This window comes from Chaetodon trifascialis, chromosome 23 (assembly GCF_039877785.1).
Source record: "Chaetodon trifascialis isolate fChaTrf1 chromosome 23, fChaTrf1.hap1, whole genome shotgun sequence".
In the NCBI taxonomy this organism is placed as follows: domain Eukaryota; kingdom Metazoa; phylum Chordata; class Actinopteri; order Chaetodontiformes; family Chaetodontidae; genus Chaetodon; species Chaetodon trifascialis.
In genome coordinates, this window is record NC_092078.1 from 17,485,495 (window position 1) to 17,512,878 (window position 27,384).

At 41.7% G+C, this 27,384-nt stretch overlaps 1 protein-coding gene across 1 annotated transcript in view; it reads right to left on the reverse strand.

Annotated features, from left to right (window-relative positions):
* adam19a (ADAM metallopeptidase domain 19a) overlaps window positions 1-27,384 on the reverse strand; it is a 170,533-nt gene that overhangs the window by 129,678 nt on the left and 13,471 nt on the right. Inside the window, exon 2 of the mRNA XM_070993711.1 lies at window positions 18,293-18,372. Within this exon, the coding sequence (XP_070849812.1) occupies window positions 18,293-18,372 (80 nt within the window). The remainder of the gene's footprint in view (window positions 1-18,292; window positions 18,373-27,384) is intronic.

Consider the following 27,384-nt stretch of genomic DNA (forward strand, 5'->3'; position numbering starts at 1 on the left):
CGCGCAGTTGGCCGACTTCTTGGAAAAGGGATATAAGAGATCCTCCGTCTGTTCGGCTCACTTTCAGATCCTGGGAACTCTCTTCACCAAAGCTTTGACTGATGAATTCAAGACTGCTTAATGTATGATCACCTCATGCAACCTTGTCTCCTGTACAACACATATTAATGCGCTTAGGGAAATGAACTTAGACGGAAATGGAATTGCTGCTGGAATGAACTCTACTGGCAGCGTCTTTTTCAATCCAGTAAGTGAGATGCTCAACACACACTGGTGCATTCAACACAGCCTGTCACGACACCTGAAGGTCCTATTTCCACACATCAAAGCGCTTCGACTCTCCACAAAAGCTGCATGTTTATCAGATTCCCTGTCTGTGTGCTGAATGAATTTACCACATTAGCACCTGTGCACATGTGAAACAGAGCCGCCTGTTTGTATGTGAGTACTGCTTTGTAGTTGGAGTCCATCATGCACTACATCCAATACCAATTCCCACAAGTCATAGGGACCACCGTCATATTGATACAGCGCAGTCTGTTAAGGGAGGCTGAATTTACAACAGATTTGCAAGTGGTTTAGTTTGTTGCAAATGAAAGACGCATTTATGATACAGGATACTTAAAACGTTACATTAAATAAGTGAGTTTTCACAAAAAAATTCTAGTTTTTAGTTGTTGCACAGCTTCCCATGTTTGTGTCAGTCACTAATAAGACAACAAAAACACTTAACAGATTTATAGATATGATCAATATAGATATAATATAGATGATATTGTGTGATGGCATAACTTCACTGAGATCTGTTCTGCTCATTTGAAGTGTAAGATGGATGTTTTGTACTGTAATTTTTCATTATGATCAAATAAAGAAAATGTTTGAAATACTTCTTGTTAAGGTTTGGATGGTGTCCTGTCTGCAGTATTAATGTCTTGTCCCAGTCACATGGCTGTTTAAGTGATGAACTGCACTACTTGTGGTTGTTTTTTAGACAGAGGTTGGTTGAGTGTAGAGGTTGTTATCTTTTTGTTTGTATTTTTGCGTCATTTTCTAAGAGACGGAAATATAATGTTTTTAATGTGAGACTGAGAGAGTGATGCAGGAAAACTGACATGAACTGCTGCTCATCTTTAACTGATGGAGCACCACGCTGCTGCCACGGTTGGTGTTCTCTGTCTACTTGTCAGCCACATTTTGGATCCAGACTAATTACCTCCGGGTCTATTCTGTTTAGGTCTGGTGGCTATCCTTGCATCCTTTTCCGTTTGGGTCTTTTTTTTTTTTCTTTTTTGAAAATGAATTTATGCACTTTGGACTTCAGAAGACTGAGGTTTGCATCCCCACATGTCATTTTGGTTGTTTTCCCTATAATACATTCTCAGAAACATTTTTAAAGTTCTGCTTTGGCAGCTCAAAGCTCCTGGTGAGGTTGAGAGAAATATGGTGGTTTTGCTTAAATGTTACACCACTGCATCAAATCAGCATTGACTTTTGGAAAAACCACCATCTTTCCCCTAAAAAGTGCTTTGTATTTGAAACAGAACTTCAGCTAATATTTTAGCTGCCAGAAGCACATACTGTTGACAAAACGTTTCGCAGACATGCTTGGTATTTACATTTGGCTTTTCTTCAGCATGTACAGGTATTGCCTAATGCAAATTTGTTTTACATGAAACTAATTTTTAGGCAACTGAGTTTGTTCATGATATCACCAAGACAGCTCAATCACATCTCATTGAGGACAAAGATGAATGGTTAGGAGGAAATGGAGGTAGGCTCTTTTTAAATATGACTCCTGTTCATGCTGACGGTGTTTTAATGTGTTGCCTGTTTGTTCACAGAAAGCCGGCACCCTTATCTTGAAGGACAAGATAGATGGTTTAGGAAGACACTTTTCCTGAGAAATGGGATCTGATTTCTGCTGGTTGTCATGGTGAATGTAACAAAGAAGTGCTTTTGAAGTGAGTGTTTGTGTATGTTTCGCGCTGTGATATGCCCGTGTCATTCCCCATGTCTTCGCCTGTGTGTCACGGTTGTGTGCGAGCTGGCATCTGCTTGAAGAAAAAAAAAGTGCTGCTCACTATTCAAACTAAAAATTTGCTTTGAAAACAAGTCATATCCCATTTGTGCTCCTTGAAATATCCCTAAACCCCAGCAGACTGACATCTCCCTGCTCATTGTCGAAGATGTCTCTGTATTCTAAAGAGAGCCTGATCAAAGCAGCCTCCTATTGGAACAGCACAGCTGTAGACTCTCCCTCCATGCCGTTCAGAAAGCCGACCCCGCTGCGATCAAAACAAGACTCCCAATGGATCTATCCATGCTCTCTTTTAGTGCCTAGTACGTCTGTTAATGCCTTCCGTCCCTACCTTTCTCTACCCAAAACACATAATTATATATAAACTGTAAACCCTTTTATCCTCTGAGCTAGCTTCAATCTACCTTGAATGACAAGAAGATCAGCACAGCAAAATAAATAGCTGAGATTGCTTTTAAAAGCTTCCTTTGAGGTCCTGAAGGCATTCTTTATACTTTATTTTTAAGTTAAATGCCAATAACAAGTGATTAGTAGCATAGAGGAATATTAATATCTGAAGCAGTCGGTCCAAACGTCACTTGGCTTCTTCTATTGACTTCAAATAGGTGGTGGGCAGTATCACAAACAAGGCAGATCACAGCATACCTGCCTGATACTTACCAGAAGAAAACTCACTACAACACAATGCAAACAGCAACACTTAATTCCTGTAATTCCACTTGGGTGAAAACTTTAGAAAGGGCACAGGATTGATCCCTCACTGTATTTCGGACCTGCTAATCCCATGTGATCTAAGTGAAGCCTGAGGTCCTCAGGTAGGTCTTAATTAGAGGTTCATGGTTGAAGGCTAGAAGACCATAGGGATTTTGCAATTAGGGCACCTCGACTCTGGAAAGACCTGCCAGAAGGAGGATCAGGTAAACTAGCTATTTATTTTCTTCTAAAGCCATCTTTTTCTCTGCTTTTATTGTTTTAAATTTCACTTCACTGCAAGTAACACTTATTTTCTACTGATTACTTCCGTGATTAATCATCTGAGCCATTCAAAAATCAAACAATTCATCATGGTCATGCACATCCAAATACCTTAAAAGGCAGGTGCTGGACCACCATCTGAAGGCTAGCAGGAGCTTGAAATCTCACTGGTGTACAATTAAATTGTACTTAAGGAAGTTACAGTGTGCAGACCTTTTCTTACGTTTCCATAACACGTGAGAAAAAGTGTCCATTGTTTATCTTATTTCGTCCGACCAATGATCCAAAACTCCAAAATATGCAATTTATTACAATGTACGACCAAGAAAAGCAACGGTTTCTCAATTGGGGCTGGAAAAAATGATCTCATTTGAAGTAATGCTGACATGATGACCTGTGAATGACTAAATGACTGTATCTGTTGCCATAGAGAGACATTCTTAACTGTTCTCATATCAGAGACTCACAGATACACATGGACACAAGCCACCAGCTGATAGCATTTTGTCTTAGAACAGACGGGGAAGATTCGATCATTCAGACTCTACACTGGGGAGAGTAAAACCTATAATATGATTACAATGGCAAATCTTAATATGCTGTGTGACTGAGATCATTTCTACAGAATTAAATTAGAGCTAAATATTCATCAGGTTGTTCGAGTCCCCCCTCAGGAGCCCTCTGGACCCAATTTTGAGAGTCACTGATCTCTTTTACAGCATCTCTTCTGAGAATCAGACCCACAAGCCAGCAAGACGCAAACAGCACGAGGGATTTAGAAGATATGATCTCAATGTTGAAAAAACATTAGAGGAGGATTTATGGATACTGCACTGGCAGCTGCAGTTGCACGCAACAGCTGTGTTTTTCTGAAACTCATGACCAGACTGGGTGGTGATAAGCATTAATTCAAACTTTCTTAAGCACAGTTGGAGATGCCTAAAAGATCCCATTGTTGGTGGATCTGATAAACATCGAGTGACAAATGTTTATTCCTGGACGACAGAGAAAACAATGTAAATGTCGTTTCTGAAATGCATCTGCTGCTGTCAGGTTTACTGATGAGCACTGTGCAGACGGATGACTCAGTCCAAGGAGCACGACCTGTATTCATTTTCCCAGAAAAGGGTATTGATCGAGCATATGGTCATATCATGTTCATTATCAGTCAGCCCACGCATGAAAATAACAACAAATCATATGAATGACAGAATGTATTAACACTTTTAAGAAAAAGAGCCAGATTTTCTGCCACAGTAAGCTACCTTGAAAACTACCTGAACAGATGTTCAACGCAGATCTTGGTGGTTTCTAAAGGATGATAGCTGAAGAAATCAGATCTAACATCCACAGACTGAACTAAAGGATTCAGTATGCTCAAAACAAGAGACTGGGCCAAGATGTCAATCATACCAGTGGGGACAATGGAGCACACCCTCTGTCAGAATTCATGGTGTTAGGATCCGCTGAAAAGCGATGGAAGTGGCTGTGTGAAGAAAGAAAAGTTCAAACCAGCAAAAGGTGAGCCAGGTTGAACTTTCTGCTGGATGACTCTGCTGGACCCATGTTGTGTCGATGAAGTGGCTAAAGTCAGTCTGAATGCAGCCATAGCAGGTCCATCAAGCTCTTCATTTGAGACAGCTACCAAGACATTTAATTGGAGCATCTCAATCCCACAGAGATCGTTGTCAGCCTTTGTCAAAATTGTTCTTTGTTTCTTGACACCTGTGAACTACTGTAACTGCCAGCTTTTCTTTGGTGCCACGCTGAGTTCAATCTGCCACCTTTGCACATGGGTCTAATGGCAGTATTCTGTGAAATCTGCTGGATATTCATCATCCCAAAGGAATGAATGTCAGATAGATCTCCACAGATCTTTCCTCTACTACAAATGTCAGAGCAAAACCTCCACTTGTACCACAGAAATACCAACATCTAAATACAGATTATCATACAAAAGTATATTTATCCTCCTGAAGGGACAGACCATATAAACTATGGGTTGATCGATAATCAGCCTGGCCATTATTGGCTACGTTCATATGGCAGTTCTTCGCCATAATTTACTGCTCAAAACCAATTTTTCATTTGTTACACTTACACCACTGAAGTGCCAACAGGATTTACTTAGAAACACAGCTATGGCTTTACGAATAATACAAACAGTTTCTTTGCTCACCACCTTCATCCTTTCTGTTGACCGGTACCAGTTGACCACAGTCGACCCCCAATGTGACCTCACTGCCTTTCCTCTAGTACCACCCTCAGGATAACTTTTTTTCATTTTTGGCCAGCCTGCTGATAAGGCTCTGGAGGTGTAGAATGTAATCAAAATTGCAGCCTGTAAGGCCCGGTAGCAGAGCTTTAGACTTGAGTTGCAAAGGAAAAGGCCAGTTTTGTTATCTCAGAGTCATTTGTGCATCTGGCCACTGGTATCATGTTTTTGCTTCCAGATGGAGGTTTATTGTAGATGGTTTGCCAATTTATTGCTCAACAATAGTCATATGGGGGAGGAACCAGATGCACACTGGGGATGAGCAGTTCCAGCACTGCTTAACATCTCATTGTCAATCAGGCAGGAAAACAAACTGCACAAAAAGTGCACTCAGCACAGCTGTGTCTCCAGCACTTGGCAAAGGGAAGCACTGAGGGTCAATTCCATTTAAATTCATTTACTGCCGTATGCCCATGCAATACAATTGACTTGTGGACAGAAAATGTCTATTATAGACTACTGAACTCTTAGTAGCAGTCAACGCTCGAGAATCAGACTGAAAAATATCAAGAAACATAACAGTAGTTTTTAGCTAACGTGATAATCTGTGGAATCTTCAGTTTTTAAGCCATTGAATTAGCATTTTCACTTTGCACGCTGCTTTTGTATTTTGATCAGCTGTCAATCAAACAGTGTAGGCAGCACTGTGAAGTCTCTTCCCTTTGATGCTCTATTTGAGTTTGTTTTGGTTCGTGACACACTTTGCTTTGTCTGATCTTCCCCTAAATAGACCTTTGTGATGGTGGACATTTTGAAGTGTCAAACACAGACGTAAGTGGAAGCATTAATAATGTCTGCATTACATTTAAGTATGCCACCAGTCAGTTGTACTGCTGCTGCAGTCAATGCAATGGTTTCCTGACACACCTAAGGCTACAGTGACAGTCAAAGTCAATGTCAAGCCAGGTCAAGTCAAAAATGTCCGCAGTGACGAAGATCTCCACAGCTTTTCCTGGTTCAGAATAAGGAGAAATGTACATATTTGGGCAACATACTGACTAGAAAACGAATTAAGTGACTAGAACGAGAAGGTATTACGTGTATTCTTTGGTGAAATGGAAGCTCTCACTGTATTGGCATGTTTGATTCCAGTGAATAACTGGATTTAATACGACACAAGAGATGCTGTAGGTTGTATTACTGCCACTGCAGTCATGGTTAGGGTTTGGCAAAGGTATCACAGAATCTGAGCGAGGTATCATACAAATAGAGACGCCCCCTCCATACTTACTCCTCCAGGTCAATAACATGACTAAGAATGTCCTTAAAGCGAAGATGCATTGCTCAGTGATGTGGAAAAACATGAAACACACCTTAAGCATGCATTTCAAATGCATCCAATTCCCCATTGCATGTGAATTAATATCTAATAAACCCACTACTATAATTTGCCTTTTATTGCAGACGTGCAGCTGCAAAAGTATTCATAATAGGACTGTAATAAAATTTTGACATTTCCTCAAGCAATATGAATTTAGATTTGTATAACACAATCTGGTGCTTTGAAGTGCTGCAGACTTTTTCCTTTTTTTTCTAGCGATGTTATTCCTCCCGCTGAATATTTTCCAGTGCTCTCCTGCCCCCACACAGCCTACATTATTGTGCTGCAACATTTCAAATGAAGACTGACAGCTTGGATTAGTGCGGAGAAATGATGGTTTCAATTTTGTTTGGTTTGTCGAATGCCAAGGTTGGGACAATATCTGGATTTAGGAGTAAAAAAAGAAGCAAACACACATTTAAGTACTAAACAGACATACGCTTCTTACAGCTTTCACACTGCTGACCCTGCAGCCTGACCCTGGATGATACAGAGAGAGAGGAACTGAAAGGCAGTAGAAAGTGATCAAAGCTTACTGTTGACACTTCATGTCCCTGCTGTTGTCCTCGTCTACCTGTCCCTTGTGACGCTTCATGCGCCTATTAGACAAGCTTAGTGAGCCTCAAACAACTCTGGAGTTGCCTCCTGTAGTTTGGCGAGTGCACTGGCCCCGAGGAATGACCAGCCTGGGCAAGGTTCAACATTAACCATGTCCACAAAGCTTCATCAGGCCTCTCCATACTGCCAGCCTTCCCAGTGCAACGTTCAGTTCCACAAACGTCCTGCTTCATTTGTCCCTTAGTTCAACATTCAGAAAACTTGCATATATTTAGGCTCAGTTTTGCTCCACCAGAGTTTTCTTCCTGGCAGTGTGGGAGAGGGATTTGAAACCTCATTTGTCTTATTGGAAAATAAAATGGTAATGCCTTACTTTATGGGTCCATAGTTTCCTAACAAATTCGACACACTTCCTGGAATCAACTATTTAATCTGGTACTAATTATATGGAAAACTGAAATAAGAATTGTTATAGTTAGGGTAGAGTTAGTTGTGCTGAGTGTATAAGCAGATTTTCAGAATGTCCTTGGAAATTGGAAGAACATTTTATTAAAACTTACAGAAAATATAATTAAACAGATTGCGGTGGGGATGGAGGGGGCTATCCTGGCTACAGCTCTCTTCTCATGCCATGTCGCCTCATGTTGCTGCAGAGGCTTTATCACCAGGAAAGAGTACATTGCACAGAATTTTTGTTTTTGCCAGTTTTGAAGGCTGAAGTGCTTAACATACATACAAACATACAACGATATCAGCACACAGTCCCAATTTAAATATATATCGCTCTGAGCTGAAAGTAAAACCATGGTACGCAGCAGTGGGAAGGTGGGCTTGGCAGCAATACAGATAGCAGCTTATTGCTGACTTCGCTCAATACACACAAAGCAGAAAAGCAGGGAAGCGTACCAGTGCCAGATGTACACAAAGGAAGGAGAGAGAAAAAGCGAACGTAGCAACACTGAGCAGACTGTAACGCAGCTCCTTCCTGTCAGCGACAGTCCAGGACAATGTGATGAACAGCATTCACAGCAAACACGTCATTTGGTTCTGTCTATTCATATTAGCCTGCTTTTGCACACTGGCACGATTAAACCGTTTTTCAAACATTTTTCTGTTCACAAAAACAAGCAATTGTCACTCTGTAGCCTGAATGCCCAACTGACAATTCAGGCAGGATGGTGGAATGGTGAAATACGGAGATCACTGTTTAATATCTTAAAAGGTTGACACCTCCATAACCTCTCATAAACTCATTTTCTCTCACCTCTGCTCCCACCTCGCTAACATTGAGTCAGTGCCTGAGGCAGCAGTGACCATCAATCAGGTCAGGTCCAAAGGGCCAGGAACAGCAGGACAGCAGCCCAGAATTACTGCAGCACCCCAGAGACACATGTGACCTCTGTTCTCCCCTTCAGCTCACTACCCCTGTAACTCTGTGACACTTACACAACGCCACAGCTGAGACACTGCTGCTTTTTGTTTGTTGTGCGGCAAACTCTTTGACTTCTGCTGATGATTTTCCTCACAAAGTGCTTTGATTAACAAGCCTGATGTTAATAAAGGAGATTTGGACAGAAAAAGGGTCCATGGTTTTTCTGACATATTTCATATTTGCTGGTTGCCAATGAGAGTGCAGAAGTATTGTGTCTAGGTCCAGAGAAGAACTCCTTCACAGATCCTCACGTGGTCTTTAAAGGGCTCCATGTGATCCAGCTGATAACCCCTAGCTTTAATGGTGGGGTGTTGGGTGGTGAACCATGGGGCCGGGTGGGAGAAGGAAACAGTCCAGGTGCTGAGAAGGAGAAAGGTGTCATGGCTGAGGGACTGGGCTGCACTGGAGTGGTCACCTGTCCTTCCACTGTGGTATCAGGGGTATCTGGGACAATATGAGGCACGATTATGTTTTGGCTGCTGCCCTCACTGTGTTTCGTGTGCTACCTGGGCAAGGGTCCAGCACAGCAAAGTGGATGGCATTATCGTTGGATGTAGCAAATCCACACACTGATGGGAGGAAATTGAACCTGTGTAGCTCATCAAGCCCAGTGTATGACCTCCCTTTGGTGGGACCTCAAACATGCTGTATGACGTTTGAACAGCCCAGCAGTGATTGAGTGTCTCAGTTAAACATACAAAGTCATGTGTTATGTGTGATGACAGTTTAGGGAATAGGACAGTAGCATGAACACTGCAGTGTGACAATGTGGGATTAACCATCAGTAAAATTATGTTCATATTGAAGAATTCAGCAGTGCAATTTACACAAATGCAGAAAGCAGCATTGTCTGTTTTTACTATAGCAAGAGGAATGTACAGGTGTACATGTGCATAAGTTTGTGTCCATGATCTCACAGTGTGACAAACCAACAAGTAATGTTGGCTTTGTTTTCCTGATCTTTTTCCAACCTTAACTCAATGTTTTACTCACCAAGAAAAGTGTACTTTATAATAAGCAAATTAACCTCCACCTCCTCCTCCTTGTGTTTATCTCTGTGTGTGTGTGTGTGTGTGTGTGTGTGTGTGTGTGTGTGTGTGTGTGTGTGTGTGTGTGTGTGTGTCTGGACAGGGCGATTCATCCTCCACCATGACTCACCTCCACCTGACCCATGTGCCAATCAGCCACCACAGCTGCAGCCAATCCTCTAATGACCAGCCACAGGATAAATACCTGAGTCTCCTCGCCAGCCTGGTGACACATCGCTGCCGTTTGGATCTCCTAGTGTTTTGTTCCTTGCTCTTGTATTGGATTGTTTTCCCTGTGATTAACACTGTGCCCTCTTCGTGTCTCAGGATCATCTCCCTTCTGCGTCCACCACCTGTCCTGTTACAATAAACCCCTTTTTAATCACATCCATCTGAATGCGTGACTGTATTTGGATCCCAGCTTTTCACTCTGCCTTTAACAGTAAACATTTCAAAAAGCAAAGCACCTGGATGAGTGCTTATCATGTCAGAGGGGATGCTCAGGCATTGGTGCACATTAATATTTCTGAACTTATCTGGACTCTTCTGAGCTTCGTTATACAGTAATGTGGCTGTGCACATGAGCGAGCTGAACATATGTACGAAAGGTTTCTGGAGAAATGACTGAGGTGACATGATATATCAAATACAGGATAATTTGCCGAAATCATGAACTTCACTTCACAACCACCTCTTGAGAATTAATGTCTTAAATTGCATTTCATTCTGGATGAGGCAAAATTCCATTTAGGCTTAACAGCAAAGTGCACTGTGATGAATTGGGACCAAAATCATAAATATTCAAAACGCGTTTCTTTTGCCAGCAGAAATGAATATAGGTTTATAATCCACACACACTGAAAGTGCACACAGTGTCAAGCAAATGTTTGCTCAAATAAATATGAAGCATGCATAAAAGCATGTGCAAAACCCCCCGAATCTCTGTCATCTCCTTTGACACTGGTCTTTAAGTGGCCTCGGGAACCTTTGCTCTGAAAACTGAGCACAGCTTCGACAGCTCCAAATGCTGCTTCCCTTACAAATGCCTCAAGGGGAGAAATGCCAGGCCACACTGAAAATTAAGAAAACTGTTCTCTGAGGCAGTTATGTAAAATCCATCAATAACAGGCATTCAGTTCTTTTTATGAAACAATCCACAGAAAACCTGGCATGGTCAGGCAGTCCAGAACCTTTGTTCACAGGGATGGGTACAGGCCAGAGAAATACAGCAAAAATAAAGCTAATTGATTGGTGACATCACAACCATGGACTGATCAATACTAACACAGATGTCTAATGGAAGGCTTTTGCTTTGATTAATTCAAATCAATGTCTCATTTTATTTTAATCTGCATCAATGGGTAGCTTTTCAAAATCATATCAGGTGCATTCTAGTGCTATCGAAATGCAATGTACACCCCCCCCACCACACACACACACACACACACACACACACACACACACACACACACACACACACACACACACACACACACACACACACACACACACACACACACACACACACACAGCATCTGCACCAGGCATGGATCCATGTGTGCACTCCCTTATCTTGCCAAAGTGAATGTCATTGCCATCTCCAGCACGTTCGCGAGGTGAGAGATAATCTAATCACTAGGGAGACAGAGAGTATGCAGATGTGGGTTAGGTGGGAAGATGCTGCAGAGCCCTGAGAGGTAAAAAAAAAAAAAAAGAAGAAGAAGAAAAAAACAAGCAGGAGGACAGAGGTCACGAGGAATCTTTCAACTCCCCTGACAAATAATTGAAGGACATAAGTCAGAGTACAAAGCCTCAACAACAAACGGCGATATATGAAATCTTTGACATTGGGCTGCTTCCTCTGTGTATGACAAAATGAAAGACAGTGAAATGATGAAAGACGGTGAATGCTACCCTAACAGATGTCCACTTAATGACTCTGTCACACCTTTTTTGAGGCTTATCTTACTGGACATGCAATTAGTAAGCTCAAGCCCAACTGGAGGGGCTGGGTTCATTCCCCCATGTGGCCACACGTGTCAAAGTATCCTTGAACAATGACACGTACATGCTGGACGTACAGGACGGGCGCAGACTTGGACAGCAGAAGTGCTCCAGGTCTGTTTTGTGTCTGCATGTTCACACATGCCGTTGGCACATTCAAATCAAGGAGAAATTAACAATATCTGTAAATTAGATCACAGGTCACAGGTGACATTTCCTCAGGTAAATTTATGTGTGTCTGTCACTTCTCCTTTGCTTAGTGTTTATGCATGAACTCTCTCAGCCGTAAACATGCATTTTGTTTTGTAGTTGCCTTTTATTAGTTTTTTATTCTGTATTGTAATTGTCCTTTATGTGCTGTGGAACAGAAACCTGCCATAAACCAGCTTTAACTGGGTCGGCAAGTTTAAATGTAACACATTTTAAATCTGCAATATTTCCTTTGTTTCCTGTATAACAAGAAAAATGAAACGAGCACGAGGACTGCACTGTGCACATAACTAGGATCTTTTCAATAGATATGTTTTTAGTTGTCAGAATATCATTACCGTGTTTCTGCTTTAAAATGTCTCTCAAAGCTGCAGATTATGATCCTTACTACTAAATTTAAAAAGAACTGAAGCCTGCAGTAAAAATAAAGCTCCTTATTCAAAGTCAATGAAACGGAAAGATAAATTGGACATATATAAAGCACAAAGAAGCAAAGTCATAGGTTTTATGTAAACTGTCAATGTCCCACATGGAGTTATGGTTTTTATGTACCGTATACCTGTGGTGGGCAACCTTTTTCCTGTCAAGAGCCATTTCAATTCTTCCATTTCAATTTCAAATCCCTGAGAGCCATACTAAATTCACGAACACATATCTCAGACTGTAACTGATGGGACAACTTCTCTTTGGAGAGACATCTGATGTCAGATAGAAGTAATGATGATTCGCAGCCGGTTTTCCAGGTTTGGGTCAGTCAGTCTTGACAGGAACCAAATCTTTGCAGTCAGTTTTGAGGAAAAAACTGCGCTCAGTAGTGGCTCAGTGAGCTCGTGTTGTAGGTTGTCAGACACATCGGCTGGTTCCACATTAAAAGGGATAGCCAGTATGTTGAGTTCCTTCTGTTTACTTTCCATGTCCTGAAACCTCTCACCAAATGCCTGAAGGAGTTCTCACAGTCACCAACATATTCAGATGTCATAGCGGGCTTTTGATCTTGCAGAGTAGGAAAGTGCACAGTGTTAGCACTTTGCACTTCTGTTTGCCACAGCTTTACTTTCGCTTCAGATGATTTCACATTTGAAAGCAGAGATGGGAAGCTGGCTGGAGCTTGATGTTCAGCTCTGAGAGGTACTTGGTGTAATGTCCACCATGAAGGCCAAAGCACACACACGTACACGCACAAGACATTGCTAGTCGGCTAAGTTTCCAGCTCAGGTTTTCCTTCATCTGCTAATTCCTCAAGACAAACTGACACTTTGGAACAAGCAGAACAAGGCACTCCTTCACAAATTCTACTTCTGAATGAGGTTTCACCTTCTTAGCTATTAGCTCACTCACTACAAGACCTGCCTGCATAGCACTGTGTCACGACGTGATCTTGTGAGAGCTGTTTGTTTGGCACCCAAACTCCATCAAAGCACTTCCTTGGTTTTTACTTACTAACAAAAAAAATTGATTGAAAGGGCAACACTGAAACAAATTAGGCTTAATGTTCACAGCTTCTCTAGACTGTGCCTCAATACTAAATACTTCAATGTTCTTCCAGTGTGTGGGCTTACAATGGCCACGCAACATGCTAACACAAGTGCAATAGGCTAACATGCACAAAATAAGTAGCAAAGCAATGTAAAAACTGTAAAACGTACAGCTTCAAAGTGTGAAGTCGGTATCGATCCATCCTCAGGCTTCATTAATCCTTTGCACTAGTAAAATGGTTTGCATGCACATTTAAGAGTTTCCTTGTTGTTAAGGGGCATTTCCATCAAAAATAAAGTTAATCCACACAGCTCGTCTGTCCTCTGAGGCTGTGGGTCAATGCAATTTGTGCTGGTGTGTGCAGTCAGCAAAAGAGTAGTTCCAGTGCTTAGCGCTTAGCTTTGACATAATGCTGGCAGATCTGGTGCTTGTAAGAACAAAACGCTGTCGAGTCAGCCCAAAAAGAAAACTGTCTGGTTTCACTTTTTGTGGGTTGGTAGGCACTCCAGATACCAAAATGTATGGGGGCTGGGATGATATTGGTCAATTAAGCAGCTACTGGCTTTTCCCTGTTCCAAACTACTGCTATTACTGTATATCAGCTTTTAAAAGTCCACTTAAGTCCCCTAACGCATGGTGCTAATTTTGGATTGTCTAACAGCATCTGAAACACCCTTCCTCACACCTTTCCAATGTCTGAAATTTTCATTCTTCACACAACTACTTTAGTCAGTTTTCACGTCAACAATAGAGTGCAACCATTCAAGGACAGACGGTCTGAAAGTGAACACCATTATCCACATCTGTACAGTGTCAAAACAGCAAGGGCACAAAAGACATTTTCCAAGCGAGAGAGGAGGCAGGCAGGGTGATGCAGCCACTATGTCTGGCAGGCTCACCTTTGAGTGTGGCTATTCAGAACAAATGTTTCTATATAGCACTTTTCTAGTCTGATGACCACTCACGGTGCCTTTACAACACAAGCCTGGATTCACCCATTCACACACACATTTCTTACGATAGTGGCGAAGCTAAACACATACATTAACCAAAGATACTTTGACATGTAGAATGCCGAGGCCAGGGATCAAACCACCGACCATATGATAGGTAAAGCACCACTCTACCTCCTGAGCCACAGCTGCCCCAACAAGGATGAATTAAGACCTTAGACACGGTGGGCCGAGTGGTCATACAAACTTGGGGTAGGTCGGTTGGTTTCCAGTTTTGCCGGTTCAGTCCAATGTACAGGTTTAAATCAGTTGATTTTATGCAAACCAACTGAGTAGTTTTCTCAATCCCACATTCTGGCAACATCAGGAACCTGTGCAGCGCTAAATCAAACTTTTATGACAGTAGTAATAACCAAAAAATAACGTGATTAACCTCCATGGGTCCACAATGTTGTATACAGCGTCAAAGTAATACTGTTGTCATTGCGATCTGATAAATAAGCGAAATTTTCAATCCCACCACCCTCATCACTGTCCACATACCCCTTACATTTGGACATGGGTACACCCCTAACTACTTCCTTGATTAAGTGATTAAATAAATGAAAATGCAAAAGGACATATTACTTCAGCACTTAGATTAAATATGTATTACTTGAAGGACATCTACACATCACTTACACATTATATTGTGATTTTTATTACAACGTATGTATTCAATATATTTATTATGTTTGATATGAGTGCAATTTTGAGAGATGCTACTGACAAGTGAGACAACTGGTAGGTGAGGGTGATCCTCCACACATTTTTTTTTTTTTTACCTTTTTTGGCAGCTACTCCCTTAAGACACTAGATAATGTTCTACCTCCTGAGACCTGTGTTACCAGAGGACAATGTAGGAAACACATCAAATAGGCCTGTCAACATCTGGGAGGTTTACAGAAAAATATCTACAAGGGACAACAGCCAGAGAGAAATGTAAATTATGGAAAAGTGGGAGGGGTGACAGGTCAGATCAACATATGTTATAACGCTATACGATATATTAAATATCTGTGAATGCTGCATGCCAGACACTCACATTGTTTTTCACCCAGAAGGAAGCATCCCTTTCAGAAGCTTTGTAATCCAGTCTTCAATCACACAAGACAAAAAATAAATCCATTATCCAACACTGAACATATTCTGTGACTATTTATCCATTTCCTGTGTTAATAACCGTTATTGTTACTGTTAGCATGGTGTTAGCCGTCCACTGTTTCAATCACACTAAACCCTTAAACCTCGATCTCCAGGAACAGTGCAATCTAGTTGGCCTTTGAGCCATGAGACAAAAAACTAATCCTCTGCCCCCTCACTTACCATCCAAGGTGCATGGACTACAACATGTTTTAAGACACAAAGATTCAAATTCAGACACTCTCAAAAACACATGATCAAATCAAGTGATGACAACTCAACCACATGGAGGAGGGACAAACATTCTCATCTAGGAAATGTGTCCCCAACCATCTCAAAGCCTCAACTTTGCTTTGTCAGTGCTTTATAATCCTGTTGATCCCTCCTGTACTGACGCTAACCCTCTTCATTCCCTCTAATGATGACACCGGCCAGCCGAGCATCAATATCCACTCGTTAGCATTCTGGTTAGCGCTAGGACTGCGGTATGCAGATGAATGCATGGGTCTGAATCATTCTGTGTGGTTATGTTTCTCAGCAGGGCTCCACTTTCTCATTATCAGAGGCATTAAGATTCACAAGAGGCAGTTGGGCGCCTCCTGTGATCACCGACAATTACATGGTGCCAATCGGGGGAGCTGGCCTGCGCCTGTCAGCAAATCAACAACAGCAAAATGTGGATGAAATAACAAAGGCCTGGTGTGCAGCTACAGTTAGACACTTTGAGGTTTGTGCTTCAACTGAAAGCAGTAATTTCACGTTACTTCATGTGTCAGGACAGCAATTATGAAATCAAATTAAATTGGAAAAAAATATATTTCCAAATACTTTGATCCAAACCAAGGATTCATTAACTTAAGTGTGGCCCTAGAAGTCAATGCAGTTTTTTAGAAACTGGATCTTAATGTATTAGTTTCACTTCAGCGTACTTCTTTGATGGGTTCTGGGGACACAGTGAATCTGCTTCACAACATTAAAACAGAGTCTCATAAGGCAGGAACATAAACTCCCAGATTAATCTATTATCAAAAGCCCTTACATATAAGTTAAACCAGAGGTGAACATATACAAAATGTCTATTATAATCATCTGTTGCAGCGTAAAACTGCATGTGCATCCAGCCACAGGGGGTACAGTAAACAATACCTGATCCTGGAAGATCTGCTTGTCTGCTGGTGGTGAAATGTGAGGATTTCCAGCTTTTATATCTTTATAAACTGAATATCTTTGGGTTTGGACAGTTGGTTGACAAAGACGTAGGTTAGACTTGTAAATCCAAATGACCATAGAGATGAATAGAGATGAACCATAGAGCTCTTTACTGCTACTACTACTACTACTACTACTACTACTATTAAATTTGTACTGGTGCAGCTACAGGATGAGGACTGACTGGTTGTATTCTTTATTTTGACTAGGCATGGGTATCAAACATCAATACTTCTTTGGTACCAACCAAAATATGTACATATCAGAAAGATGGCATCAAATGAAATCTTGTTTAATTATTCGCTGATCAGATACTTCTTGGTTTAGATAAGAATTTGGCCTATTTATGTATTTATTTGCCATTTTATCCATTTATGAGATATAAATGGTTGGGAATTCAAGAATTAGTAGGACAAGCTTGCTGTCTGGACAGCAGAGTGGAGTGGAACTGGTTTCCTTTCACCAGCCATGTTTTCCAATCAGTTTTTTTTTAATTCAACCCAGCAATCTCAATGATGTAAATCCTTCATTGCTTGCATTTTACTGCCTGTACAATGTAACCTCTGTTATGTACCTCTAGCCATCAGTGCTGCTTTTGTGTTTCCTAAAGCTTTTCATTGGCAACATTCATCAACATTCAATCAAACTGTTCGCTGGCTATCAGGCATGTCTGAGTTACTGTGTGCTCCCTATCAGAATCCCCATGATGTCACATCACTGTCAGGACTGTACGACATTTTCAGGCTTAAGAAAGAACACCATGCTGTTCTAACTAGCCCATTCCCAGTTTTACAACTAAGCCCTCTATTGTAAATGTCCTGCAGTTAATCTTTATTGAATATGCTGTGCTAACTTAAAGCATTTGTTCTTTTGACTGTTCTTGTGAGCAACTCCTTTCCTTCTCATCATTTTTCTAAAGGGCACATAGTCTTTAATATGCTTGCTCCCACCTGTGTGTGCATGTGTATGTAAAGCACAGTATTAATGTGTGCACCCGAAACTGGATACGAACCAGTGAGGAGGGTGTTTTGTGGACTGAAAATGAGGGTAGTAAAAAGGGTCCATATCTATAATCACACCACAGAGTCAAGCGTGCCCTCAGGATACAAGTAGAGAACCATAAGACCATCTTCATTCATCCATAAACCCCCACCCCCAAAAGCACCTTGCAGCTAAGGTCATCTGTGATGCTTAAATTTGTAAGCTACCAAGGCCACAGAAGTACTGAGAGATGATGTCATTAGAAATCTGTGTCCTTATGTAGCCACATGTTTAGACATCTTTTAGAGGATGGACGAACCCTTAGGATCTTTATGCCTCCATGGCCTTTCCACAACTTTTATTTTTAGGTGTCATCACCAGTGAGGCTGTAGCAATATGAAAAATGACTGTGTGTTGCTGGCTTTGTACATTACTTTGAACATTTTAATCTTGCTACATGTAATAAGCACTGCAAGCTCTTGGAGCCACAAGCAGACTTCAGACCTTTCTCATTACCAGTCAGGTATAATCGGTCTAATCATAAACAGTCGAACCGATGGCCAAAGGAAGTCAGTGTTTAGTCGCTTTTGATGTGACAGGGTCAGTGTCAGCGAAACAAATATCAGAGAAAGGTTGATGAGATATCTGACCTGCGTCGACGTCCATGCCTCCCTCTTGGTTCGGCCTTGAGAAAGCCACTGCGCCGTCACCGTCCTTCTCCCCCGCAGCCCTGGAGGACACAAAGCAGGAGGGAGATTAACTGGATGTAGGTGTGTGTACACAGAGTGTGACATTACATGTGATGCAGGTCAATGTAGATAGGAAATGTTTACACATAAGAGGTTAGAAAGAGCTGTGAGTAAGGTCCCCAGGTCAATGACGAAAAAGCAATCAACGTTATAATAACGTCACCGTGACCCATACACTTATAAAGCGTGTCGATGTGAAAATAGTAATAAACACGGTGTTTCAGGCAGTTGTTTGGATGTTTTTCCAGGGGAAGCCAATGCATTTGACAGTATCCATCCAAATCCACCTGCTATGGCTGCAAAACACGCTATGAGAGCAGGAAGAGCCAACCGAAACAGTGAACTGTGTGGCGGACAGCTAAACAATGGGCTGAAATTCACTACAGAGCCCTGTGAAGCCCAGGAGAGCGCCACGTTTACATAGTGATTGTCTATACAGCATATTCATCATTATAAGCAACGCCTTTCACACTGTCAAACTGTTTCACGTTGGCATTCGATAAACTGTTATCAGAAACATATCCATTACAGATACTTTACGTTGAAAATGCCTTTGACTGGAATTTTACAGATGTGTGGACTGTAAAAATAAATCTGAATATGTGAAACTCTAATTCTATCTCTCTTCTTTGATTTTTCATCTCCGTCATATTATTATTCTTTTATAGCTCTTTCATAAGAGGGTCTGCTCAATTTAGAAAAGCCAGTGTTCCATGATCTGCAGTATGTTTGAAATATGTCCGAGTCCACATGTGCACACTTGTTCTTTACGTGGACACTATTTTATACAAGTGGCTCCTGCTGATGGAGTCCAGTTCAGGTGTTGCAAGTGCAGAAAAACCTATAATTCAAGTCAGATTTCTCACGCCTACACACAACAATGGCCCACCATCAACAATCCATCTTCATAAAAGCTAATTAAAAACTGAACATAAACATGCCACAATCACTGGAAAACTATTTTGTCTGCTTCTGTTTCAGCATTTGTCTCTCCGGCTTGATTCAAGTCAATGCATCAGTGCAGTTCTGTGGAATAATGGTTCCTATTTTCACCAAGCAAGGATCTCAACAGGATGACTAGATTAGCTCAGATGAATCATGAGCTCACTTCAAATTGACAAAAACACTTCTCAGGATGCTGATTTTAAAAAGAGAGTGATTTATACATGTCGGCCCGGGCCGGCTATACATTCCATCACAGATAGCATTGGAACATCACCGTTTAATTTCAACAGAATAACAATGAACAGAACAGACAAAGTGCTTTTTAGAACTTTCATTTCAACTCTGGGGAACATTTAGCAGATTATCATCTGGACAGAAAGACAGAACAAGACGCAATGTAAGGGTGGGGTGTACTAGACTTACAAAGACCTCGGTCTGCGGTTTACCAAGCATCTGAATCAAATGAACACACTCTGCAAGCACAAAGACAGAGAGCAAGACAGGGTTCTGTAACGATCTCCCATTCCATGTTTACCAAATGAACTTCAGAGAAGGCTTTTAAACCAGGAAGCAACAAGGACTGTCTGAGAAATGAGAAGGACAAACTGAGTTTCCTTTCCCAAAGCCAGTGAGGAGATGATGAGCTATGTACACAAACTAGGTTATTAAGCCGTCAGCACGAGGGCAGTGGTGCATGTGTACTGTGTGTGTGTGTGAATTATTTGTCTCTGGAACAATGCTTCCTCCCATCTCTAACTTTTGGATTTCCCAAAGGACCCAATCAACTCACCCAAAGCAGCTAATGAGGAGCCAAACACAGAAACATGAAAATGATCTTTACTCTTCATGACACTAATGGTAAAATGAGCAGTGCAGTTCAGGCTGTCGGGTACCTGAGATACATTATGTCTCAGGTACCGTAATGTGTCTCAGGTACCCCCGTCAAGAACACGATGGAAGAAGTGATTGTGTGTCCAAAGGTACATTATTCTGTAAGATGTTGTTCAGACATATGATCACGTGGCATGGGGGAGTCCACAGGGTTTCTTATTATTACAAAACCTTCAACATCATTAAATGTGGGTTCCTTTGCAGTGTCTGTTAATCTTTAAATATCTTTCTTTGTTGGCAAAAAATGCACACAACATTTTGGTAGCACTGAGCTGAAAAACATAGCAAGGTCTTTCAGTAATGTTCTAGCTTGTTTACAGCTGGGGATTACCCTGATCCTGAGCTGAGCCTTTTAACACTCTGATTTGATCGAACTTTACTTCAATGTTCACTAGACATATCTTTCACATTGAAATAACAGCCACAACTATTAAATCTGGCACATGCTCTTTTTCAGAAGCTTTATCCAAATACTGAAGGACCTGAGTCAAAACCACTGAGTAAATAAGCTTAGCTTAGCTTAGCTTAGCGATACAATGAGGATGAAACCGACGTGATGGAATCAGCTGGAGAGAAGAGGTCTCACTCTGCTGGACTTGTTGAAACTACAGAAACACTGTAGACACGTTCAGGGTTGTGCAGTGATGTCATTGTGATGTTTCCTCTTCTTAGCAGAGCAACAGCTTGAAGAGAGTACTTTAATCAAACAAGTTTAATTTTGCTCTGTTATCAGGTTTCTCACAGAATTAACACTGAAATGAGAAGCTGCCAGCTGACTGGTTTCCACATTACAGAAAATTAGTGCTGTAGTTAAGCGAATATGGGTATTTTGCATAGCATCTGTGTCTGGACTCACTCATCATCATCATTTTTCACATTCACATACCAATTTTCACCTGGGTGTGCAGCAGAGCCTTCGCACTGTGGCTAAGGAGAGCCCGACGAAACACAGTACAGTTCAGTAAAGAGAGGATCGCATTTGGATCAGCTTTATTTTAGCCGACCGCACCGATACCGATTCTTAACTTAAATGTGCTCATTAGGGGATTCAACTGGAGTTTAAATCAAAGCTGAAGAACTCCTTTTCCATTGGCATTACAAATGTTTCTCAGTGGCCCTGAGCGTCAATGGCACCAAATCTTAGATTGCAAAAACAAACTATCTGAGCCATTTATCCTTTAAGCTAGCATCCAAGACCCCACTGAGAAAGTCCATCACACTGATATATCCCAGCAAGGGCCCCTCACTGGTCACTACAGGCCTCTGCTATGTTCTTGTCAGAAATGCTTCGAAAAAGCACCGGATTCCCAGCAGGCCCTGAAAGGCACACGTCACTCTCTCTGTACAGTAATCCATTAGGCTCTCCGACTGTCAAGCTTTGTGTGCTTTGTGTATTGTGCGGTTCCACAAAGCGAGCGTAGTAAGCCATAGAATATGCCATGACGTGAGCTCCATATCAAAAAAGCAACCCGACGTGGATTTGACTTGAAATCAAATGCTGATAGCCTAGTTTCTTCAGGTTGGGGAAGATCAAATCCTTTACCCTCCAAGCAAAGGTCACCATTAATCGCTCACACCACTGAAGGGAATCCATAAAATGCCAGCAGCACTTGGGCTGAAATTGCTACAGACATGGAGAGAGAAACATTTCTGTGACATTTGAGGATTTCAGAAAAGGGGCAAGCAAAATAATGAGTAGAGCAGAATGGAAAGAAGTGGGTGTCTGAGATGTGGATTGTTTTCCGCCCTCTGCTGAGGTAGTACACGCCGCGTCTATGGTGTGGCAAGCTGTGGCCATTTGTATTTCAAGAAAAAAGAGAAGCAGCTAGAAAGATGCAGCCATTTTCAAAAGACTAACTATGCCTTCAGGAGCTTTGAGCAGTTTCATGTCCCCGGTGGAAAGCAGAAATCACAGTTTGGTTTTGCCCCACCTTTCCTCTTTTTACAGATGGATGCCTCCCTGGTACCTGGCTCTCCTCTACTGTGCAAGGCTGTGATCAAGTCCTTTGTTGTGTTATTGCTACTACTGCCGTAAACTGCTGCTGTTAATGCAAACTCCAGTCTTGCTATTGCTTAACAACAGAATCCTTCCACTGGCAAACAACCAGACGCCTGATAACTGCTCATTCAGTAGAAGCTGTTCTGCATCTAGATCTGGATATTGGTTTCTGTGCTTTTTTTGCCACCAAAGAAAATACTGCAGAAGACAAGTGGGAAAAAACAGCAACAATAGCACTGTTGTTATTAACTCCACCACCTCTGATATACAATGTGTCAGACAGTGTTGGCTTTTTATCTCTTTATTAGCATTATTTATTTTAGTTGTAGAATTCTGATGAATTATTGACCTGGATTTGGAGAGCATCAACCCACAGCAGCCAATGAGAGCCAGCTAACCACGAAGCGTCACCAACCACATGTTAACAATAAAGCTTTATCTCCAACTCGCCTCCAGCTCACAATGCACAAGCCATGCTGCTTCTGTCTTCTTAGCCATGATTTTGTCCAGTGTTTTTTTCTCTTTTGTGTTTCAGAGTAAAACAAAGCACACACAAGTGCAACCGGCTGATGACAGTCCGCCTCCATGTTTGTTTTTTTCTGAAGTTCTGAATTACCCCTCTGAAATAGTTCAGGATAAACAGAAAGTGTGTGGTCCTGCGTCTCAACTGAATCGCCTGGCGTGTGTGTTCAAAGGAATAAAATCTAAAAGAATCTGTTTAATCTGTTGGTTACATCTGTGGTTTCCCACGTTTTCAAAATCACTTAAGATTTCCAAAATCCTCCAGTGTGCACCAGGCATTAGTCTTGGTATTATCTTTGAGCCAGCCCAGAAACATTGCCAAAAACTCACTCACTTTTCATCTCATTAAATGACCTGATGATTGTCACAAATGCCGTCATTCACTCTCAGCTAGATCACTGCAACGCTCTTTAATCATCCTTGCCTGGCTTGCAACTGGACTACGAACTAGTACCAGGAACAGGGACGTATCACACCCATACTGGCGTAATTGAGCACAGCCATGCAAGCACAGGAGCGCACACACACACACACACACACACACACACACACACACACACACACACACACACACACACACACACACACACACACACACACACACACACACACACACACGCTTGGTTTTGGAGTGAGAGCGGAGAACACATCTTACTACTTAACTAGCAATTGAACTCATCATTTTTTGTCAGCCTTATCTTTTTGACTGACAGTTTTATTGATCACTGATGCACTGACTTGCTTACACCTCATTCTTATTTGGAGTCACCATCCATTTTTTAATCAACTTGTTAAATTTTAAGTGAGTGAAAAGAGGTAGAATCATATCCTTTTATTTTTGTGATATAATATCATCAGGGTAAAAAAATCTAATAATAATAACTGCTGTGATATAAATTGTAGGTCATACCGCCCACACTTTGGTTGCATACAGTGCAGCACGGTGCTGATACAGATGTGTGTTCCAATTTAATGGAAATTCAACATTTGTAAATGCTCTTAAGCTTCAGCGGAGCTCCACTCTCCTCCCACAATGCAGTGCTCCCCAAGCCCCCACCGCTGCATATAGCTCGGGGAACAAGAATGCCCACTCATTCCACTTGAGCTTATATGGAAAATAATGGTTATTGCAGTGTTCACTTGGCTTATAAAAGTAGTCCAATTGCACAGTTATGGCAGTGATCTGAGACTAGAAAAAAGGGAGCTTTGATCAGATAGAGTGGTCTATGTTAGGTCCATGCTGTGGCTGCTGCACTAATTTGCTTTCCACCTGTAGTTACAGGATCTGTCGCCTGGCTGTGTAAATCCACCTCCAAACCAAGAGCTTGCAGTTTTGACATTTCCAAGCTTTCCAGGCTTGAGCACATTTCACCTCTCACTTCATCTTTAGCTCCCTACTTGAAAATAGGGTCAGGAGTGTTTGGGGTAGTGCCCGAGATGTGACCCAGAAAACATGAACATCTGTATTCAATATTCATTCTCTGCCAAAATCAACAAATGACACACTGGTCTGCTCTGTCATTACGGTATCCTCTGTGCAGGAAACATTAAGGCTGGCTAATAGCTTCAGCAGAGGCATTAGAGGTTGGAAGGGATGAGGCTCTCCATCACGCCACTCCTCCTGAATGATCGACTGTGGCTTGACGAGGCTTTGGGGCGCTTAATAAACACCAGGCAGATGTGATACCAAACCTCCAAGTCAACAAATCACTGCTGTTCTTTGCTTCACTTCTCGTGGCTCCAGCACTTCCACAGAGTCTCTCCGAGCTTTTCAATTACAAAATCACTTTGTGTGACAGTGTGTGTGAGTGTATCTGTCAGGTGGGACATGTGTGCTGGGTAAGCCGATCTCCCCCATTCTGCAGGGGGATGGATGGATGGATGGATGGATGGATGGATGGATGGATGGATGGATGGATGGATGGATGGATGGATGGATGGATGGATGGAAGAAAGAGGATAAGGAAAGGCAAAAAGGATGAGATGGGCCGCTCCTCTAACCAAGATCCTAAACCTCATTCCCCAGTTTAGCAAAGAGCTCATTGGATACACCGTCTTATCCGCCTGCTCAAACGCCAACCTCGGGGCATCCGTTCACAGTCAGAGACAGAGATAGAGCTTTCTATGGTAAATGATCTTTTAAATGCTTCCTTTCATGTCTTGTTCCTCACACTCCTCTCCGTCTTGTCTCCTATTACAGCTCTGTTAGTGGTGCTGGATAGTTTTACGTCTGCTTGTGTGGAGAAGCGGAGGCTGCAGGCCACCGAGTAGTTTCAAAGTTTCACAGAATTCTGACCTCTACAACGACTCTGAGGCAGAAGGAGAATGATGAGTTGGACAAAGTTTGAGAGAGGCAGTTCAGCATATCTTCCAAAACGGCTGCCCCCGGGTCCAAAGAAAATCAATTTATGTTTAAGAAGGTGTTATACTCTATACACTGAGATTTTCAGCTCTTCTACAAGCTGGTACCACCATAAACTGAACATCTTATGATGGAACAGGGTTAAGAGGTGAAGCTGAGCCTCTCACACTCCCTAAAGAACAACAGCCCACTTTGCTAGGTTTAAAATTTATAGTGGAACAAGCTCTGAACACAGTCTAAAGGCAGAACATTGACAAAACCAGAGGGCTCTGACAAATTGTACTGCATGATATAATCCACACTGGACTTTGGGGAGTCATTAAAGCAAGTGTGCTACTGATTAGGTCGGTGTCTTTGCCATATTACACCCATTCTGAACTTAAACTGAGAAGTAAACTCAGTTATTCCTCCACCTCCATCATCAGACTGTCAGCTCCTTTAACTTCTCCTTCTCCATCTTACTACGAAGCACATACTGTGGTGGTGTTTCTGCACTCCGCTTCCTTGCGATCACCTTTCAAGCAAACAGCATGCAGAGCTGTGACATATTTGACCCAGATTTCCTGTTTGTGCTGTGACTTTCTGTAAGTGGCATCACTAATTCTAGAAAGCACTTGACCAGTTTTTGTCAAAGGAAATTTATTAGTCACTGGGAGTTCTGAAAACAGTTGTATAATGTTTTCTGTGGCTCTGGAGGAACTTTGTCAAGTCAGGTATAATAACATCTCAGCCTGGGCTTGGAGATGACAACTTTTTGACAGAAAGCCAGAAAAGATGTGGGCATTTACAAGACAGAAAATACCTCAAGGCCTCGCTATGCTTGAAGGCAACTGGTTTGTTCAATGTGTCTTTCAAAAGTGTCTGAAGGCAAAAGCTGGGTGGACACTGTCAGTTTCAGATAATAACAAAAATTGTCAGGAGGTTTCACATGCTGTTCAACGATCTGACAAGCACTGACCTTAAAACTCTATTTGCACTTTCAGTATGGGGATTCTGGGATTCAGTGTTTGACATTTGACCTGTACTACAGACTTAAAAGTCAAGACAGATAAACTGGAATTGGCGGTATACATATACTATACATCAGCATGCTAAACTAAATAAATACAGTACGGAAACATCAAAGATATGATTACTTAGAAATGACAGAGAGACCAGAGAGGACGCACAGTATTATTCATCAACAGCTCAGTACATTCTGTATCTTCGGCACATTCTTCAGAGACATGTATTAAAGCTATGCTAAAAATGAATATTAGCTGATACGTATCAGTCTAAAACAACCCAGTATCAATTGGCCTCTTTTTACAATTCTCTTTTAAATTTGTCCCTCTAAGGTTATTTAACTAAAGAATAACTCAGTTAAGCTTTAAGACATCCGTCTGGATTACTGAGCTGGGGTGCATACTATGTAAATGCAAAGCTTCAAAGCCAGGCCTGGACTTTTAAGGTCATGCCACCACGCCGTCTGTTCCAGATGTTCCTGCATCTTTGGGCATTGAACTATTTAAAAAAACAATGCAATCTAAAACGGCAAAAACACCATCTTCCTCTGCATCAGGCTATTTGTTCCAACTGTGCCGAAATTTCTCTCCATGAAAAATCATGAATACAATTATAATGAAATGAAGTCATTTCAATGGAAGCCCGTCATTGAGCTAATACGACACAGCATGGTCTTTGTTCATTATATGGCATTAACTTTCTGTATAGTACTTTAATCCTATCAGCTATATGAGATGATTTAAACGTTGTTTTGTAATAATGAATCACGTGGAGCTAATGTGTTTTGTCTTTTGTCTGCATAAGCAGCAGACACAAGGTATTTACGTCATTTCTGCACTGGAGCATACTGCATGATGCAGTTTTCAGCTTCATGGAGGAGAAGCTCCTGTAAATTAGATGAAAGTCCCCATGAGCAAAGTGGATAACTGCAGCAGCAGACAATAGCATATAGATAACAACATGACTCTAGAGCAGCAAATATGTAAAATAAAGGCCAACGCACAGCAGAGATTATTTCTATAGACAGGATTTCACATTGTTTCAACTAGTTTTGCTGGCTGGTGTTTTGCCTGCCAGTTTATTCTAAGGAATTCATTATTTGCTATAAATATGTTAAGTGCTGGTCAGTAATAGCCACATGCCAATGCCTTTGAATACTGCAAGGAACGTATGAACTGTGCTGTATTGTAGAACTTAACCCCAGCTGCGTCACGTAGCGGCTGCGTCGCATTCCAGCTGCAACGCGTGTGGCACAGCTGATCGCGGCCA